At 44.7% G+C, this 15,597-nt stretch overlaps 1 protein-coding gene across 1 annotated transcript in view; it reads left to right on the top strand.

Annotated features, from left to right (window-relative positions):
• MICAL3 (microtubule associated monooxygenase, calponin and LIM domain containing 3) overlaps positions 1 to 15,597 on the top strand; it is a 346,852-nt gene that overhangs the window by 209,250 nt on the left and 122,005 nt on the right. The window contains exons 19-25 of the mRNA XM_044991795.1: positions 920 to 1,013; positions 2,345 to 2,492; positions 4,210 to 4,406; positions 12,083 to 12,195; positions 12,827 to 12,889; positions 13,737 to 13,910; positions 15,136 to 15,210. Of these exons, the coding sequence (XP_044847730.1) occupies positions 920 to 1,013; positions 2,345 to 2,492; positions 4,210 to 4,406; positions 12,083 to 12,195; positions 12,827 to 12,889; positions 13,737 to 13,910; positions 15,136 to 15,210 (864 nt within the window). The remainder of the gene's footprint in view (positions 1 to 919; positions 1,014 to 2,344; positions 2,493 to 4,209; positions 4,407 to 12,082; positions 12,196 to 12,826; positions 12,890 to 13,736; positions 13,911 to 15,135; positions 15,211 to 15,597) is intronic.

Below are 15,597 nucleotides of genomic sequence, written 5' to 3'. Positions count from 1 at the left end.
ACAGGAGCCACCATTGCTTGCATCTCAGTACCCTCTATGCTTCCTATGCTCGTAGTGCCAGGCAGCACCCTTCCCTGCACTCCAGTGTCCTGTATGCTATGTGCATGCATAGTGCCAGGGCACCTACCCTTCCCCACTCTCCAGTGCCAGGCACTGGTCCCTGCCTGCATCCAAGAGAGTGCTGGGTTGGCTTGCGCTCAACCCCCAGACCCAGTCCCTGGGACAAGAGCCACTGCTGTCCAAGTGGGGTGAAGGGTGGGCACACTCTCAAACCTCTCTGGTTAGGTGGCAGAATCCTTCTCTCTATTTTAAAGGGGGCAGAAGGAGAGGAAGAATCCAAGTTTTAAAAAAATGTTAAGGGGGGATTTGATTAAAAAAAGGTTGAGAATCTCATGCCTATATGAGTATTTAGGGAATTAACAGTGGCAAAAACCAGAAATATCCATCAAGCTTAAACCACTGTACTGTACCCACTTCCTTTGTGACTAGATATTGTAGAAGTCTCTAAACTCTGTTCACAATCATGTCAGTTGTAGCTCTGAACTTCTCTGGATTTTGGCAGTTTCAGCCCTGCTGACAATATATTTTTTGTATTTCCTTTATAACAACTCTATATACCTTCAGTGGCTGCATGTTGGTGCCTATACTGAGATGGAGACTAAGGGCTGTTTCTTGGGGTTCTGCGGCTTTTGGGAATTGTCTACTGTGCGAATGTGTCATAAAATAACCTTTTTATGTAATCATCCCCTTCTTGTCTTAAGGGGGCCATGTTCCTTGTGTGTACGTGTGGCTTGTTTTTAGAAAGGAAATTTAGTGCTCAAGGGCAGTAGCTCTGGCCTGAGGAGACTTCTCCTGCCATATTGGCTTTTGATGAGAGAGACTAGTCTTTGGCCATTTTTAACCCTTTGCTTTCTTACAGGTGCGCCACTTGTATGATACAGGAGACCTGAAAGACATTCACCTGGAAATAGAGAACTTGGTGAACTCCAGGACACCAAAGCTGACACGGAATGGTGGGTCCCACCTATTGTTTCACTTTGTTGTGCTCTTCCAGAGCTGGATCAGTGCATCAGATGTACAGAGAGGTCCTCTACTGTTTTGAAAAGTGTCTCATTAATTCTTGGCTCAGAAGCTTGACTTTTCAAACACAATTAAACTTTCAAACATAATTAAAATTTAAACATGTTAGCGTTACCTCAATTTCCCTTATTACAGTGTACTTCCAGATTTCTAAACATTTGTTTCTGAAAGGGTTTTTGGTCACCTTCGGGATCCTGTAGTGGAGTCTTTATTTCAAGTGTGAAAAACCAGCCTCTACTTGATTTGGCAGTGAAGCCAAAAACTCTAATTACAGATAAAAATAATTAACGGAAAAGTAGAAAATGAATGGGAAAAAGAGAATTCTTTTTGTAGATTCCCCTCCACACTCAAGCTTTCTCCTTTTTGAAATCTTATCTCTTAGTTGGACTAAATAAAGCAATTACTTTACTTGCATTTTCCTCATAATTTAGCAGCTCTACTTGTCGTAAGGACATCACTGCATTATGACTTATTACTGAGCCAGTGCACGGCATGTGTTCTAGGAATTAAATGCCTTACACTAAGAACTGGAATAGGTGTCTGGTCAAACTATAACCCAAGGGGTTTGTTGAACCTTTCCCAGCCATATAATGCCTTTGGATGTCTGAGTGGTGTTTTGGTGTCTCCTGGAATAGTGTTTTATTCAAGTCTGCCTGTTTTATTACTGTACCCTCCTCCCACCGGTGTACAGTTGTGTAGGGTCTTCTGATTTGTTCTTTGACCTGCAACGATGCCACCCTGGGCTATAATCTTGTCACATCTCATAGCTAAACAAGGTCAGGATGGTTAGTGATTTGATGAAAGACCTTCAAAGTAAATGCAACTGTTGCAGAAAGGTGTTGACAATTCTTCTATCTGAAACAATATAGCAAGGGATTAGGGAGCACCATGCTACGAGGAATGCCATCTTTTGGATCTGACTTAAATCAAGATCTTGACCACTTTTGGTCATTTAAAATTTCCTGGGATGTTCACAAGAGCCCGGGGGGTCTGTCCAAATTACAACTTGGGTAATTACTTTTTAGCAAACTAAAGTTCTCCCTTCAGTGTGAACTACGTATCACATTATTAGTCACTTCCTGCCCTCCCAAAAAACAGTTGTATAGTGTTTCTGATGCAGGAAACATGCTGTTCCACCCCAGAAGTGGCTGCATTTCAATGGGTGAGTGATCCCTATAATATATACTTCCTGAGATGTACTTGGAATTCTCATGAGTGAAAGATGATAAATTACAGCTTTCTAAAAATGTTATGTTTGTTTCAGAGTCTGTAGCTCGTTCCAGCAAACTGCTTGGTTGGTGCCAAAGGCAGACTGATGGGTATGCTGGTGTGAATGTAACAGATCTCACAATGTCATGGAAGAGTGGCCTAGCCTTGTGTGCTATTATCCACAGATACCGTCCTGATTTGATGTAAGTGATTGCTTGCTTGACTAGAACACAGTGACTGGAGAGAATGTTAGTCAGATTTGCAACGAATATATGGGGAGGGATTTGCAAATTGTTTAGAGAATAGTGTTAAAATACAATACAGTTGTGATATGTGGGGGAAAGGACTGAAGTCAGTTAAATTAGATTCAGTAAAGTCTAGAGCAAGTCACCTGTGGGGAAGAGGGTTATAATGTCTTGGTGAGTACCAGGCTACATGTGCCATCATTTTATCGTCTATCTGTCCCAAGTTGTTAGTGACCAAAACTCATTACCATCTAACAGTAGCCTATGTGCAATTAGTTAGAAATAGTTGATGGCTTCAGCTTAATTCATAGCAAACAAATGTCCACATCACCTTTATAAATAGCCCCCTTGTTGGTAGCTTCTTCAGATGGCTTTTAAATACTTTTTCAATCCGAGAGGAGGGGTCTCCTGGTCTGAATAGACACAATGTTGGGAAGCCTGCACTACTGCTACTTGTGCAGTAACCTGTTCTGTGAATAAGTGTGAGAAGCCATTCCAGCCAGTAATGTGGGGAGCAATTGTAAAAAAGTTCACAAATCCTAGACTGGGAAAATGTTGGCAAGGCAGAAGTTCCATAGTGAAGACTCTGGCCCAGTGTGGCCTAGTGGATGGAGTGCTGGAGTGGGATTCATGCGACTTGGGTTCTGCTCTCAGCTTTGCTACTGGACTGTTGGGGTGACTTTGGGCAAGTCACTTCCCTTTGCTCTGCCTCAGTTTCCCCAATTGTAAAGGGCTATTCATGAAAAGTACTATATAAAAGGTAGATATTATTATAATGAAAGTCTAAAATGATTTCAGGTTTCCAGTGGGACATTATTAAAGATAAATACTGTAATGCAACACAGGGCCGCCTGGGGGGGGGCAAGAGGGGCAATTTGCCCTGGGGCCCCCATGAGAATTTTTCGAGGCCCCTGGAGTGGGGTCCTTCACCGCTCCGGGGGCCCCAGAAAACTCTTGCAGGGCGCGGGCTTCAGCTGCGGGGGGTCCTTCCACTCCGGGACCCGCCGCCAAAGTGCCCCGAAGACCCGTGGCCCCCTGAATCCTCTGGGTGGCCCTGATGCAACATGCTGAAGGTGAATTTAGAAGAAGTATCACATGTAAAGCAAGCAAAGTAACTATGTAAATATTCCATTCTGTGGGTCGCTGTTTAGAACACTATACTCAGTCTGAGGCACCGTGTTTAAAAAGCCACACAAATTGGGCAGAAGTGGAAGTACAGCAATGAGAATTGTAAAAGTGTAGGAAAATCACACTGGAGATGGAAAGAGGTGAGATCTGTATATGGATCAGTCAAGAGAAATGGTGATCTGAGGGACAACTTGATGTGCTTCCAAGTAACGGGGACGAGAGTCTGCCTCTTCAGAGAATACTCCAGCAAAGAGGGAAGTGAAGATGTAATGTTCAAAGCAAAAAAACCTCTATGAAGAGAAGTTTAGGTCATCTCTAGAGATGATAAAGCAGGGCAGTGAATGGAAAAAACAATGTGTCTGTTTCACAGCTCATCATTTACAGGCAGAGTAACATAATCACTGTATCACAAAAAGCATGATGTCAGAATTGTTGAAAGAAGGGGGGCTGCAGTTTCAGAGTTGCCACCGGAGAGGACTGTCTCTGAAAGTATTTTTAGAAAACTAGCCCTGCTTACCTCAATGCTTTTTTCTTCTCCCCCTTGTAGAGACTTTGATTCTCTAGATGAACGCAACATGGAGAAGAATAACCAGCTGGCATTTGACATTGCTGAAAAGGAGTTTGGAATCTCTCCTATCATGACTGGAAAGGAAATGGCATCTGTTGGAGAGCCAGACAAGTTGTCCATGGTGATGTACCTCACACAGTTCTATGAGATGTTCAAGGATTCCATCCCTTCCAGTGGTAAGGGCCTCCGAACAAGTGTGTTAGATTTGGTGATGGTGGCAGTATTCGTGTTCTTCTGTGCATCATGCCCCTACCATGGTGTCCACTTCCAGTGCGCATGTGCCTTTGATTGAGGATTTTTGTCAGCAGTGTTCATTTGGTCTAGGCGTGCACCCTAGCTATCCTCATGCTTCACACCAAGAGTGCATAGGGCTGCAACAGACAACACATTCTCAATTCTTTCTCAACCACTTTGGCCAGAGACGGAGTGTTCGTAGTGCTCCTGGTTATCTGCCACTCATGACTAAGGCTGTGAGTCTGTCATGGAAGTCACAGATTCCGTTACTTCTTCAGCGGCCGGTGCTGGTTCAGGAACCAGCAGCAGCAGTTTGGGTGTGTGGGAGGGGGCTCAGGGCTAGGGGCGGGGGGGGGGGGAGGGCTCCCTGTCTCCCACTGGCATGGCCCTGCAGCTCCTCCTAGGTGGAGGGATCAGGGGGCTCTGTGCACTGGCTGCAGGCCCCACCCCCGCAGCTCCCATTGGCTGCAGTTCCCGGCCAATGGGAGCTTCTCAGCTGGCGCTTGTGGTGGGAGCAGCGTGTGGAGCCCCTGGGCCCCTCCGCCGCCTAGGAGCTGCAGGGACACGAGGAACCAGGTTGGGAGCCTACCAGCCGTGGCCAACCCTCGCACCCCAGCACCAAAGGAGGTCCCCAGACGCACACCGCTGCCTCCCCCACAGCACCCATGGTGCCCCTGGGCTCCCCACTCCTTTGTCAGAGTACCCATGGCCCCCTGCACAAGTTTTAGTTAAGGGATATATATTAAAAGTCATGGACAGGTCACGGGCTATGAATTTTTGTTTACTGCCTGTGACCTGTCCATGACTTTTATTAAAAAATACCCGTGACTAAAATGTAGCCTTATTCATGACAATTTAATCTTTTATTTTTCTAATTATGTTTTTTTATTCTTTCTTTCTTTGGTATTTTATCTCTTTTGGGGATTCCTTTTTCCTGATTGCTGAGGCTTTTGCCTCCAATCTCCACCCCGCCCTCTGTGTAGGGTAACACACCCCTCCCCCCAATTTGAAGAAGACTGTTTGTTTTATTTTGGGGGCATATCTTAGTTCCCAGGCTTCAAATGTTGCCTCGTTTGCCCAGAGTCCTTCCCAGTTAATGGCAGCCATTCCTGCTGTACCCACTGCCTCGGGGCACATGCCCTCATAGTGCAAAATCTGCATGAGTTTTAAGGGCCACTCTGAAAGATAGGGAGATTCAACTTTGTTTTCTTATGATGAAGTACTCCTTTTGTCCAGCTTTGGATCCAGGCCCAGAGGCCCCCACCTCGTACAGCAGCCTTCAAATAGCCATAGTGCCCCATCAGCCTCAGGGAGACTTGCAAGCAGTGCGGAAAAGATTTCCACCAAGTGGAATCATAAGTCTCCTCAGAAAGAGTGTACCTTTAAGAGATCCACTGTATCAAAGACTCTGCATCCCTCAAGGTTTCTGTGGAGGCTTCAAACCGTCTCAGTACCAAGAGCTCTAAAAATCAGTCCTCAAGCTTGTCTAAATCACATGGTACCTACTGCTCCATACCGAAGATTTTGGTACCATCAAAACATGACCAAACTGGTAGAGATTCCAGGGGCACTGCACTAAAGAATGAATTTACTTCTGCAGCATGGACTGCATCTTCAGTACCTCAGCTGGCAGTCCAGCATGTTGGTGCCTCATGCACTTTCTTTGGTACCGAAGGCCTCCATGTCTGCAGCCCACCAGGGTCCCACACAACTGCACCCAGTACTAGAGAAGTTCAGGTTTTCCAGGGATTTGCTTGTCTCCGATCAACTGGAGTCTCCTTTACTGAGCCTAGTCAGACCCCCAGTACCACAACCTCTGCTGTCTCTGGTACTTTGCTATAATTGGTACTGCCTGATTCCCTGGTGCCCATGCTTACAGCGAGACAAATTACTACTCTTTCATCTACTCCTCCATTAGATTATGCAGATGAGAGCTCTTCAGGCTCTTACATTTCTGTTCAGGACTCTTATAATTACCTGCCTAGACCACCGTCTCCTGAACCTGATCCATCAAGGGATACATCAAGGCTGTAATGATCTCGGCCTGTCAACACCCTCCTTGGTATAATCAGGGGAATGCAGGGTCAGCGCTGTCAGATTCTGTCCATTCCCCGACAGCAATCGCAGCAGGAGGAGATGTTTGAGGAGCAAGAAAGGAGAGCTAATGAGCAGGCTACCCTACAGACAAATATTTCATCCTCCTCCCTGGATGAAGTTGTTTTGCCCTCTCCATTTATGGTAGATGACTTCAAGCAATTTCAGGAGTTGATGAAGAGGGTGGCAGGCACTCTTCAAATCCCATTGGAAGAAGTCCAAGAGACTCAGCATAAGTTGCTGGATATTCTTCACACAACATCTTCAGCACAGGTAGTTAGGACCTTGTTAGAAACTACCAAAGCCATTTGACAGATCCCCACCACAGCCATGCTAAGAGGGCTGACACCAAGTAGTACATTACAGCTAGAAGTTCAGAATTTTTATTTTCCCATCCTGCCCCAACTCCTTAGTTATGGATACAGTAAATGAACACAACAGACAATACCATTCCAAGACTACACCACTTGATAAAGACCAAAAGCTCTTAGATCTTTTTGGTCAAAAGACACTTGTTTGCCACCTTGCAGTTAAGAACTGCTAATTACCAGGTGATTCTGACAACATAATCATATTAACTGTTCAAAATGTAATTCTTTATTGAACACCTCCCACAAGAGCAGAGGGAACAATTTCAGGCCCTCATTGCAGAGGGACAGCTTCGTGCAAGGACAACTTTGCAAACTTCTGCTGATGCTTTTGACACAGCAGCCTGGTCTGTCTCCACAGTTGTAGTCATGCGTTGAGCACTGTGGGTACAGTCCTTAGGTTTTCCACATGAAGTCCAGAACACATAAAGGACCTACCCTTTGGTCTCAGATTATTCAGCGAATCCTTATATTCACTGAAGGACACCAGGGCAACCCTTTGTTCACTGGGCATGTGTACTCCTGCAAATAAGCAGAGATTTAGTCTCTCTCAAACTCAGAGATCCTGCCCAGCGCAGTTTCCCACCTACCATAGAGCATCGAAGTCGCGTAAAAAGAAACTCAGAGTGCAGAGGGGAAAGTTCTCCATCACTGCACCTGGCTCAACACAGCAGACATAATCTACAAAGTGTTTGTTTTGATGCCTCGGTCAAGAGCCACCTATCCCCCTACGATCTGGATCTGATGTTGTACCACCCTGCCCACTCCATCCTCCCAATTTTGGGGGATCATCTGTTCCATTTCTGCAGCTCACGGGGGCAGATTACCTTTGACAGATGGGTCTTGGAGGTTTACATTGGCTACTTGATCCATTTTCACTCCATATCTCCCTACCACCTTCCTTTTCCATCTCTTTTCAGGACCTATCTCACAAGCCACTCTTAAGACAAAAGGCTCTCTCCCTCCTCCACTTAGGACTCATGGAACCAGTTCCTACTCAGTATAGAGGAAGCAGATTTTACTCCAAGTACTTCCTCATTCCCAAAAAGAAGGGCGAGTGGAGGCTAATTGTAGATCTCAGGATGCTGAATACCTTTGTCAAGATACAGAAATTCAAGATGGTACCACTTGCAGCTATTGTTCCATCCCTGGATCTGGGAGAATATTTTGCAACCTTGACCTTCAAGATACATACCTTCATGTCACATTGTGTCCCTCTTGCTAGAGATTCCTATGATTTGCCATGCATCAGGGCCAGTGTCAGTACAGAGGCCTTCACTTCCCATAGAGAGTTGACAGAAATTATGTTGGTAGTTAGTTGCCGCACAGCTTTGCTGATGGGGAGTAATTGTCTTCCCATACCTGGACAATTGGCTTTTAAAAGGGCATTTCTACATGAAAGTTCAAACAGTGATAAGGGGGGCTATGTCTCTTTCACACACTCAGCCTTTAGCTGAATACTGCAAAGTCCTGTCTCCTACCTCTACTGCAGACAGATTTTATAGAGGCCACTCTCAATGCCATGGCATCGAGATCCTACCTGCCAGGGGACAGATGCATTTAATTGTACAACTTCAAGTGATCCTACAGGCTACAACCAGATCGTGCCTGCAGCTCTTTGGGCACATGGCACCATGTACCTTCATCACTTCACACTCCCTTTTACAACCACACTGCTTCTAAGCCTGGCTCAGGGCAGTTTTTATACCTGCAACAGAGATGCTCTGAACAAATTACTGTCTATTCCCAATTGTGTACTAATCTCTCTCAACTGATGAAAGAATCCAGACAAAGTGTGCTCAGAGGTTCCTTTCGACCATCCTCCTTCCACTGTCACAATAGTTTCAGCTACATCTCTCCTAGGCTGGGAAGCTCATCTAGAGAACCACGCTGTCCAGGGCAGATAGTCCACCCAGGAGTCTACACTACATATCAACATTCTGGAGCTCAGGGCTGTGAGATACGCTTGCCACCACTTCCTCCCCATGATAAAAGGTCAATGCATCCATATAATGAGACAGCCGGGACAGTATGTACTACATAAATGCACTGGGAGAGAAGGGATTCCCTTCCCCCTGCTCAGAGGCAATCAGGTTATGGAACTGGTTTGTAGCCCACCGAATCCTTATCTCGGCAACTTATTTGCCTGGCCATCAAAACACCATCACTGATTACCTCAGTAGACACTTCACTCGAGATTACAAGTGGGAACTCAACAGATCCATACTCGAGTAGATAATTCTTATCTGGAGATTTCTGAACATAGACCTTTTTGCCATCACTGTCAGCCAGAAACTTGCAGAGTTCTGCTCTAATGGAGGTTTTGTTTGCCTGCCATTATCTGGAAGACAACTTTCTCCTCTCTCAGCCGAGAAATCGTCTATATATTTTCATTCCAATGCTGCTAATTCTCAGGGTTCTAAACAAAATCAGACAGGACAAAGCCACGGTAATCTTGATCACACCTATCTGGCCAGGACAGGTGTGGTTTCCTTACCTACTTTACCTCTCTTTCCAACTGGCCATCAATCTGCTGCTCACACCCTGTCTTTTCACTCAGGATTTGAGGAACATTTGTCCCCCACAACTTGAACATTCTCAGTGACTCAGGGAAAAATTCCTGGATGGCTCTTGGAGTTAGAACTCTCCTGTTCCAGAGTGATTCAAGAAGTCCTGTTGAACAGTAGAAAGGAATCCACCAGGAACACTTACCTTCAGAAATGGAGAGGATATTACCGTTGGTGTATTCGCTCTCTGTATGTCGTGTTGACTCCTCTATTTCAGAGGTTCTAGAATACCTTTTCACTCTGAAGCAAAGAGGTCTTTTTTTGAGCTCCATTAATGTTCACCTGGCAGTCGTCACAGCACTGTATTCTCCTCTGGAAGGTTTCTTGGTATTTGCTGACCCTGCAACTTCCAGATTCATCAGTGAGTTATTCAAACTCTTCCCAAATGTTAGAGAGCCCAGTCCGACTTGGGACTTGAATCTAGTTCTTAATTCACTGATGAAACCTCTTTTTGATCCACTACCTACTTGTCCCCTTTTATACCTTTACATGAAAACCACCTTTTTAGTGTCAATTACTTCTTCTAGAAGAGTTGGTGAATTAGGAGATTTAAGGTTGACTCTCTTCCACACACAATTGTTTTCTTTAGGGGTAAGGTATCCTTCTAACCATACCTGCAGTTCTTATCCATAGTCGTCATGGACCTTGATATCAATTGCACAATTTGCCTGCTGGCTTTCTACTCTAAATCTCATCAGACTAGGGAGGATTTTGCCCTTCACCCCCTAGATGTTAGGAGAATGCTAGCATATTATTTGGACACTACTAAATTTTTTGTTTCTTTGAGGCTATTTGTGTCTATTGTGGACAGAGTAAAGGAACACTACTGTCCACCCAGAGACTTTCTAAGTGGGTTTTGGATTGCATCCTCTCCTGCTCTGCAGCTTGTAATGTACTGTGCCCTCCTAGGGTCATAGCTCATTCTCCCAGCTCTCACTCCACTTCTGTTGCCTTACTGAAAGAGGTTCCAGTAACAGAAATCTGCAAAGCTGCTACATGAGCTTCAATTCATGCTTTTTCAAGAAACTGTCCCTGGGCATGTGCTCCAGAGACATGCAGTACCTTCAGTTGTGCAGTTCTGCAAACAGTTCTAGACTGAATTCTGAAGATCTCACCTCCTTCAGAGGGTGGTTGCCTCAAGCAGAGCACTCATACGGACACTATTCAAAGAAGGAGATTCATCAGGATATGTCCCCGTGGGTGCTCCACTATCCGTCCCCCTTCCCCTCTGTTTTGGAGTCCTGTCTTCATGGGACTGAGTGGTAGAGAAGGAATGGAGAGTGGTTTGTCTATCATAGCCCTATATATCCCTGGGATGGAGCATGGAAGATAGCTAAGGCACATGCATGGACCGAACAAGCACTGCTGCCAAAAATCTCCAATCAAAGGTGCATGGGGCACATCCGCACTTTCAATGGAGCATTCATAGGGACGTGCATCTCAAAAATCCTCAGTTACTGCACGGAGTGAGTAACCTGGTCTGCTTTCCTCCTACAAGAACTCACGCTAGTTACTCTGGATATGTCTACACTGCAGATGGGAGTGTGCCTCCCAGCCTGGATAGACAAACTCATGCTATCGCCACTTGAGCTAGCATGCTAAAAATAGCAATGCGGATGTTGTGGCACAGGTGGTGGCTCGAGCTAGCCACCCAAGTGGAAGCCCACCTGACCCCCTGGCTCCAAGCTTAGATGGCTAACCTGAGCTATCGCCCATACCACAACCTCTGCTCTGTTATTTATAGTGTGCTAGCATGACTGGAGTCTGTCTACCCAGGCTACCAGCTGCAGTGTAGACATACCCTTATTGAGACCATATCATAAAAATTGCTGTCTTCCTTGGTGCCAACAGGCACTCTTCTAGCAGCATTAGGAACCAGTGCAAGGGTTTAATGAGCATAAACTGAGCTACCATCTCACTCATGAAAAGGTAGACAACAGGTCTGTGTGTAAAAAGCTTGCACGGATGCTGCTTTTGTTGTGCCTGTTAGGTGGTTGAACAAGGCTTCAGCCTCAGACTATCAGAGCAGCATCTTTCACTAGAACTAAACTCACTTCAGAATTATTAAACAACTTCCTTGCTCTCTTGCTGCCGCTGAGGGTTGGTCTGTCATTGCTAGTGTGAAGCTCCTAGCCAGCAGTCATTTAGTAGTTAATTTTAGAAGCTCTGACAGAGCTTTATATTTATTGTTACAATGCTTGGATTTTGTATATAACTCCAGGTTAGTGGAATGAAGGCCTGAAAGATTGTATTTTTGTTAACTAGAACGGAAAGATGCAGTCATGTAGCTTAAGTCTGAATTTGACCTACTTAAACTCTAAAACTATTTTGAGTACTTAGAAAACCTGAGAGGAAAAAAATGCATTTGCCAAATGGAAAAGGGCAAAACTATTCAGAAAGATATTGATTTTGAAGTTCCTAAGAGTATTTTATATGGAGAGTGTAAAAAAAAACCAAAAAAAAAAACAAAAAAAAAACCAGTTCATGCTAAAGAACGAATGAGTCCCTTTTTAATTGTTTCTTGGCTATTGTTAATAACTACGCAGAGGTTTCTGTGCATTCACTGGTCCCACCTGTTTCCATTCACAGAGACTCTGGATTTGAACGCAGAAGAGAAAGCTGCGTTGATTGCCAGTACCAAGTCTCCAATCTCTTTTCTTAGCAAACTGGGGCAGAGCATCTCCAGGAAACGAACTCCAAAGGTAGCCATACTCTAGTATGTATACTTTAACCCCGAGAACACTAGAAATTGACAGGCTGACAGCCAAATAAGTGCTAAGAAGTGTGTGTGGGTGTGGGTGTGTGTGGGTGTGTGTGTGGGTGAGAGAGAGAGACTCTCTAAAGAGTAAAGTGGTTATAGACTTGTTGGCATTGTACGTCAGCTCTTTAATTGCAGCACTAAATTCAGAATGGGTGCTTTCACATAATGAAACACTATATTCTTAACATTACAGTATTACTCAGGGACTTTGGGTTGGGGAGAAGGGTGAAAAATAGAAAGTATGATTATTCTAGTGATAGGAGGAGGGTTATTCTGTGCTGTTGGCTTAGGTCCAAAGTATTTTTTGTACTGTGAAATACCTGCTGTTTCTCCTGTTGACTCATTGAAAAGCTCCAAGAATGACAAGCTGTCTTTCAGATAAGAAGGCTTGGCTCCCTAAATGAGGGCCAAAGACCGCAGGGAGCCACCTTTCCTACAGATGGGACATGAGCATAGAGAATCAGCCAGCAATAATTCAAACACTTGTGTAATGCGCTGATGGGATTCATTATGAGACATAGAGTTAAAAAAAAAACCCCACCCTATCCTCAGCAGTTTTCCTCCCATTGCAGGATAAAAAGGAGAAGGAACTGGATGGTGCAGGAAAGAGGAGAAAGACCAGCCAGTCAGAGGACGTAAGTATTATAGTAGGGAAAATGCCTAGGGGAAAGACCGTGTGATAGATTCCCTATTTCCACTCCCAACCCCTTGAATTTTTAGGAGGTTCCTTTCTTCATGCTCTTTTTCCCCTGGATGTTCCCCCTTCTCCCCAGATATTCCACTCAAACAGAACCTTATGTGAGATTATTTTTTTTAGATTGAAATCAATTCCTGCACAGAGCTTACGCTTTGTATCATGTACTGAGCCAGTTACATCAGATGCTAACTAAATAAATAGCACATTGCAAACTTAATGTTGTCAGAAAATTCCTTTCATCCTGCTTTCTTGAAACACACCCTAGTGATTTTGGTTAGGGTGCTGAGGAGTAGCATTGTCAGATGCTAAGCTGGTGTGGGGGATATCAGCAATTCCATCCAGGTAAAAGGTAGAACCTGGATTTGCATGGGTGTGAAGCTGGCTGCAGAGTCAGTGTCTAAGGCACATGCAGTATGTCACACATGGCACACCTACAGTTATGAGTGTGTATGCCAGATAGGAACTGCTGAGCTGAGGGCTGCCACCTTGGGTTCTCACTGAGTGCTCGAAGCAGCTCATTGTCTTATGTTCACAGGCCCATGAGAGCTTCTCGACTGTGGGTCTCTTCAGTGGAACAGTGTAGCAATAAAATATGAAGCAAGAGGGTGCAGGTAGATGGAGAGGAATTTGGTGAGCTGAAGGGTTGACTAGAGGAAAGAACATGAGCTTGGAAGTGTGGGTTAATGGATTTGGGTTCTGCTCTGTTGCACTGCAGAAGTCTTCTTTAAAGGAAAAGACCCATTTGGAAAGTTTCCATTTAATCTTTAGTTTATTCTGCTTATTAGGAGGAAGCCCCCCGAAGCTATAGGGAGGAGAGGCCCACACTTGTGAGTGCCCTGACAGAAAGGAGAATTGATGCTGCTATCGGGAACCAGAACAAGGTGAAGTCCATGGCAACCCAGCTGCTGGCCAAATTCGAGGAGAATGCACCAGTGCAGTCCACAGGCTTACGGAGACAGGTAGGAGGTGGTTTATACCTTTATATCCTTGGGCCTCCTCCAACAAGCTCTCACCCAGATTTGGTTAGTAGAACCCTTTTATTTTGAAGAAGAGGAGGAATATCACAGGAACTGGGACAGGAAAATGATGCACTCCTTAAGATTGGACTCTAGTTTTGCACTTTGACCCAGAGTACACTCTTGTAATTGAGAGTAAAGGCTAGATGGAAGAGGAAGACTCCAAGAGATTTAGAGCCAGATTTCTAAGGGTATTTAGACATCTAAAGATGCAGACAGGCACCTAATGGGATTTTCATAAACACCTAAATGCCTAACTCTCATTGATTTCAATGTGAGATACTTGCTTCTGAAAATACAGTAGGTGCCTGTTGCTTCTTTAAATGCCTAAGTATCTTCAGAAATCTGGCCTTCATGCTAACGTCATCCATGTAAGTGAGGGCCAGACTGGGGCCATAGTGTTTGTGAATTGAAACAAGGAGAACACATCCTGTTGTGCTATTATTCTGTCTCAGAAGTTGAGAAGAGTTTTCAGTAGGGAGTGGTTTGCTGGATTCCCAGTTCCAGAAAGACAGTACTGCTTTGTATTATAAAACCACACCCATTTCCTTACATACACCATTTTCCATGCTGCTTTCAACTAGAAGAGAATGAGACTGGAGGAGCTGTGAGCTTTTCCCCAGTGAATTCTGTAATGATTGTTCCTTGCAGTATGTCCTGCTAGGCCATAGAATGGAGATTTCCCATGGTCATTGCTCGTAAACCAGGCCACCCGGTGCTTTTTGCTTGGGAAAATCTGGACCTGATCAACTGGGAGTTGCCATTACAGCCAGACCTCCAGTTTCATTCCCTGTGATCCTGTGATGCCTCCTGCTTGGACATAGGATAGAGCTGTTTAAGTGGTGGCCTTTACTTTGCTCTTCCCCAGTTAGATCATGTTTCCTTTGTCACTGTACTGAACAGGAGAAACACTGAACAACCTGGGGAGGAGATGCTACAAAAATCTTAATATGTCCCATTTTTATTTTGCTTGATTTTTCTTTAAATTTTACTTGATAATTAATTCTTTCCTACCCCATTTTTTCTTCCAAATGTCTGTCTGTCTCTGATGTCCTCCCACTCCTTTGTTGCTTTCTTTGAGTGCCGTTCGCTATTTTGTTTTGTTCCTCCGGGATCCCATCCTGCTTTCCCTATGACCTACATGTAACAGCCTGTCCTGCCTTATCAGGAACGTGTTCACAACCAGCTATCCTGCAGACAGCGAGAGCAGGGCCGCCTTGCTCCCATGCCTCAGTGGAAACAGGTAAACCAATAAAATGAATGTGACATGACATCCACACTAGATCTCACCTACCCACTGCTTCCTTTCTTTACTGACCCTTCTTCGGCACCACTGTGCAAAGTTCTTTGTTTTAAAATACTGAAGAATAGTGAATACGATTGAGATCTCTCTCTAGGAGTGGCTTATTGTTTCCTATGCAACCACTGGAGTTCTTCCTTAGCAGTAGGGAGTAAAATTTGCTACCTGATGATTTCTCTTCTGAGTATCCAGGCTCACTATTCCTACAGTGCATTTTATCTGCTTTGCAGTTTCAGGAGACCTCAGTCACTGTGGTGGGGTTCGTTGGTCTTCCCAGTGATACTGCATCCACATCTGAAAAGAGTCTTAAAAATTCTCAAACAATGCATA

Source organism: Mauremys mutica, chromosome 1, assembly GCF_020497125.1.
Source record: "Mauremys mutica isolate MM-2020 ecotype Southern chromosome 1, ASM2049712v1, whole genome shotgun sequence".
NCBI classification, from domain to species: domain Eukaryota; kingdom Metazoa; phylum Chordata; order Testudines; family Geoemydidae; genus Mauremys; species Mauremys mutica.
Note: the sequence above shows the minus strand (reverse complement) of the source record. Positions and strands in the feature narration are given on the sequence as shown.